General features: G+C 55.0%; 1 protein-coding gene across 1 annotated transcript in view; it reads left to right on the forward strand.

The window, feature by feature from the left end:
• The first annotated feature begins 1,637 nt into the window (after nucleotides 1-1,637).
• Nucleotides 1,638-3,446, forward strand: part of PEX6 (peroxisomal biogenesis factor 6) — a 23,601-nt gene continuing 21,792 nt past the window's right edge. The window contains exon 1 of the mRNA XM_018575409.1: nucleotides 1,638-2,367. Coding sequence (XP_018430911.1) covers nucleotides 1,657-2,367 — 711 coding nt within the window. The 5' untranslated portion in view covers nucleotides 1,638-1,656. The remainder of the gene's footprint in view (nucleotides 2,368-3,446) is intronic.

The raw sequence follows: 3,446 nt of genomic DNA on the forward strand, positions 1-3,446 counted from the left end.
CTCTATACGCATGGTGTGTCCCCCCCTCTCTCTCCTCTATACGCATGGTGTGTCCCCCCCTCTCTCTCCTCTATACGCATGGTGTGTCCCCCCCTCTCTCTCCTCTATACGCATGGTGTGTCCCCCCCTCTCTCTCCTCTATACGCATGGTGTGTCCCCCCCTCTCTCTCCTCTATACACACAGTGTGTACCCCCTCTCTCTGCTCTATACACAGTGTGTACCCCCCTCTCCTCTATACACACGGCGTGTACCCCTCTCTCCTCTATACACACGTCGTGTACCCCCCTCTCCTCTATACACACGGCGTGTACCCCCCTCTCCTCTATACACATGGCGTGTACCCCCCTCTCCTCTATACACATGGCGTGTACCCCCCTCTCCTCTATACACATGGCGTGTACCCCCCTCTCCTCTATACACATGGCGTGTACCCCCCTCTCCTCTATACACATGGCGTGTACCCCCCTCTCCTCTATACACATGGCGTGTACCCCCCTCTCCTCTATACACATGGCGTGTACCCCCCTCTCCTCTATACACATGGCGTGTACCCCCCTCTCCTCTATACACATGGCGTGTACCCCCCTCTCCTCTATACACATGGCGTGTACCCCCCTCTCCTCTATACACATGGCGTGTACCCCCCTCTCCTCTATACACATGGCGTGTACCCCCCTCTCCTCTATACACATGGCGTGTACCCCCCTCTCCTCTATACACATGGCGTGTACCCCCCTCTCCTCTATACACATGGCGTGTACCCCCCTCTCCTCTATACACATGGCGTGTACCCCCCTCTCCTCTATACACATGGCGTGTACCCCCCTCTCCTCTATACACATGGCGTGTACCCCCCTCTCCTCTATACACATGGCGTGTACCCCCCTCTCCTCTATACACATGGCGTGTACCCCCCTCTCCTCTATACACATGGCGTGTACCCCCCTCTCCTCTATACACATGGCGTGTACCCCCCTCTCCTCTATACACATGGCGTGTACCCCCCTCTCCTCTATACACATGGCGTGTACCCCCCTCTCCTCTATACACATGGCGTGTACCCCCCTCTCCTCTATACACATGGCGTGTACCCCCCTCTCCTCTATACACATGGCGTGTACCCCCCTCTCCTCTATACACATGGCGTGTACCCCCCTCTCCTCTATACACATGGCGTGTACCCCCCTCTCCTCTATACACATGGCGTGTACCCCCCTCTCCTCTATACACATGGCGTGTACCCCCCTCTCCTCTATACACATGGCGTGTACCCCCCTCTCCTCTATACACATGGCGTGTACCCCCCTCTCCTCTATACACATGGCGTGTACCCCCCTCTCCTCTATACACATGGCGTGTACCCCCCTCTCCTCTATACACACAGTGTGTACCCCCTCTATACACATGGTGTGTACCCCCTTTCTCCTCAATACACACGGTGTGTACCCTCTTTAATACAGTGTTTTGTGGGCGGGTATTCCAATGTAACCAATCAGCGCACAGTTAGACTCTGTGCAGGTTATTACAAAGGGGGCGGAGTTTATTTCTCACTGACGCGCAATGGGACTGTGTGGTCACGTGACAAACCGTGTTGGGGCATGACGTCATCAGGCGGCGCGCTCTCTGTGTACCCGGAAGTGTACAGTGTATTCTCCATGGGTGCTGATCAGTGCTTTCCCGGGGGGCACCTGATGCCTGTGCGGACTCGGGGCCCTCTAACCCCCCGCCGCATTATGCTCAGCACTCCCTGCGGTATAATGTCCGTAGGGGAAGGTTGGCCAAAAGGGAAATCTCCAGGGGCGGAGCTGGGACCCAGGCAAGGGGCGGAGCTGGGACTCCTTGAGGGAGCAGAACTAGGAACCCAGAAGGGTGGAGACAGAGTTAAGTTGGGATGTGCAGGTGTCAGAGGAGGGGTGAGGGAAGTGAAGGATTATGGGATGGTGGGTGGGTCTCTATCAGATTTGGATCTGTGTTCCCCATTGGTCTCCAGCTTTGCTCGGGTGACATCTCCTTTAAGGCTCCGGGTGGCTGTGGTTGATGCGGAGTCCTTAGTGAGGGCGGGGGTCTTGCAGGAAGTGGGGGGCCCCTTGGATCGCGGCTCGGCTCTGTGGGTGAGTAAGAAGCAGTTGCGAGATTTGGGTTTATATCACCGGGAGTGGGTGTGGGTGTCCCCGCCTGACTTCACTGAGGGGGGAACGAGACACCTCGCCGTTATACTGGCCGCAGAACTATGTCTGGGGAACCCCAACAAATACAACCACCTGCTGAGCGGACGGTGGGGGCCCCCCGGAACCGCACTCATCTCTGCCACACTCAGCTTTAACCTGACCACTGAAAGCGGGCCAATAAACGAGGTCCTTGTACAGGTGAGACCCCACCCTCAACTCAATCGTCCTATCACAGTCTATTATCTGAATACTCCTCCTATTGTTCTCTGAGACAACTCCCACTGTTACCTGGGACTCCTCCCATTGTTGTTGTGGACTCCTCCCACTATTAATCAAGACTCATCCCACTGTTACCTGGGACTCCTTCCATTGTGATTGTGGACTCCTCCCACTGTTAGCTATACTCCTCCCACTGTTATATGAGACACCTCCCTCTTTTGACTGAGAACTCCCACTGTTATCTACACTCCTCCCATTATTGTGGACTCCTCCCACTATTATCAAGACTCATCCCACTGTTACCAGGGACTCCTGCCATTGTTATTGTGGACTACTCCCACTGGTATATAAACTCCTCCCACTGTTACCTGGGACTCCTCCCACTATTATTTCAGACAACTTGTTTTTATTGTGGACTCCTCCCACTGGTATCTAGACTATGTGGAATACGGAGTTCAGCCCATTCCGGTGTCCGGTATATGATGGGGAGTCTCTTCTGCTCATTATACACGATATTACCAAAAATATTGGCCCCTCCCCCTCCAAATCATGTGATTCAGATGTTCCGTGACATTTCCCGGCTACTAAATATTCCGCCGCGGTCGCCTGTTACTGGGATTATAACAAAGTGGAAGCAACCGGGAACAACAGCAACTCAGCCACGAAGTGGTCGGCCACGTCACATGACAGAGCGGGGTCAGCGCATGCTGAGGCGCTCAGTGCGCAGAAGTCGCCAACTGTCTGCAGAGTCAATAGCTACAGACCTCCAAACTCCATGCGGCCGTCAGATTGGCGCAACAACAGTGCGTAGAGAGCGTCATGGAATGGGGGGCGGAGCAGCTGCATCCAAGCCGCACATCACCAAGTGCAATGCAAAGCGTGGGATGCCGCGGTGTAACGCACGCCGCCACTGGACTCTAGAGAAGTGGAGGCGTGGTCTCTGGAGGGACCAATCACGCTTCTCTGTCTGGCAATCCGATGGGCGTGTCTAGGTTTGGTGGTTGCCAGGAGAACGGTACTTGCCTGACTGCATTGTGCCAAGTGTAAAGTTTTGGGGG

Source organism: Nanorana parkeri, unplaced genomic scaffold (genome assembly GCF_000935625.1).
Source record: "Nanorana parkeri isolate BGI_ZX_2015 unplaced genomic scaffold, ASM93562v1 scaffold3887, whole genome shotgun sequence".
Taxonomy (NCBI): Eukaryota; Metazoa; Chordata; class Amphibia; order Anura; family Dicroglossidae; genus Nanorana; species Nanorana parkeri.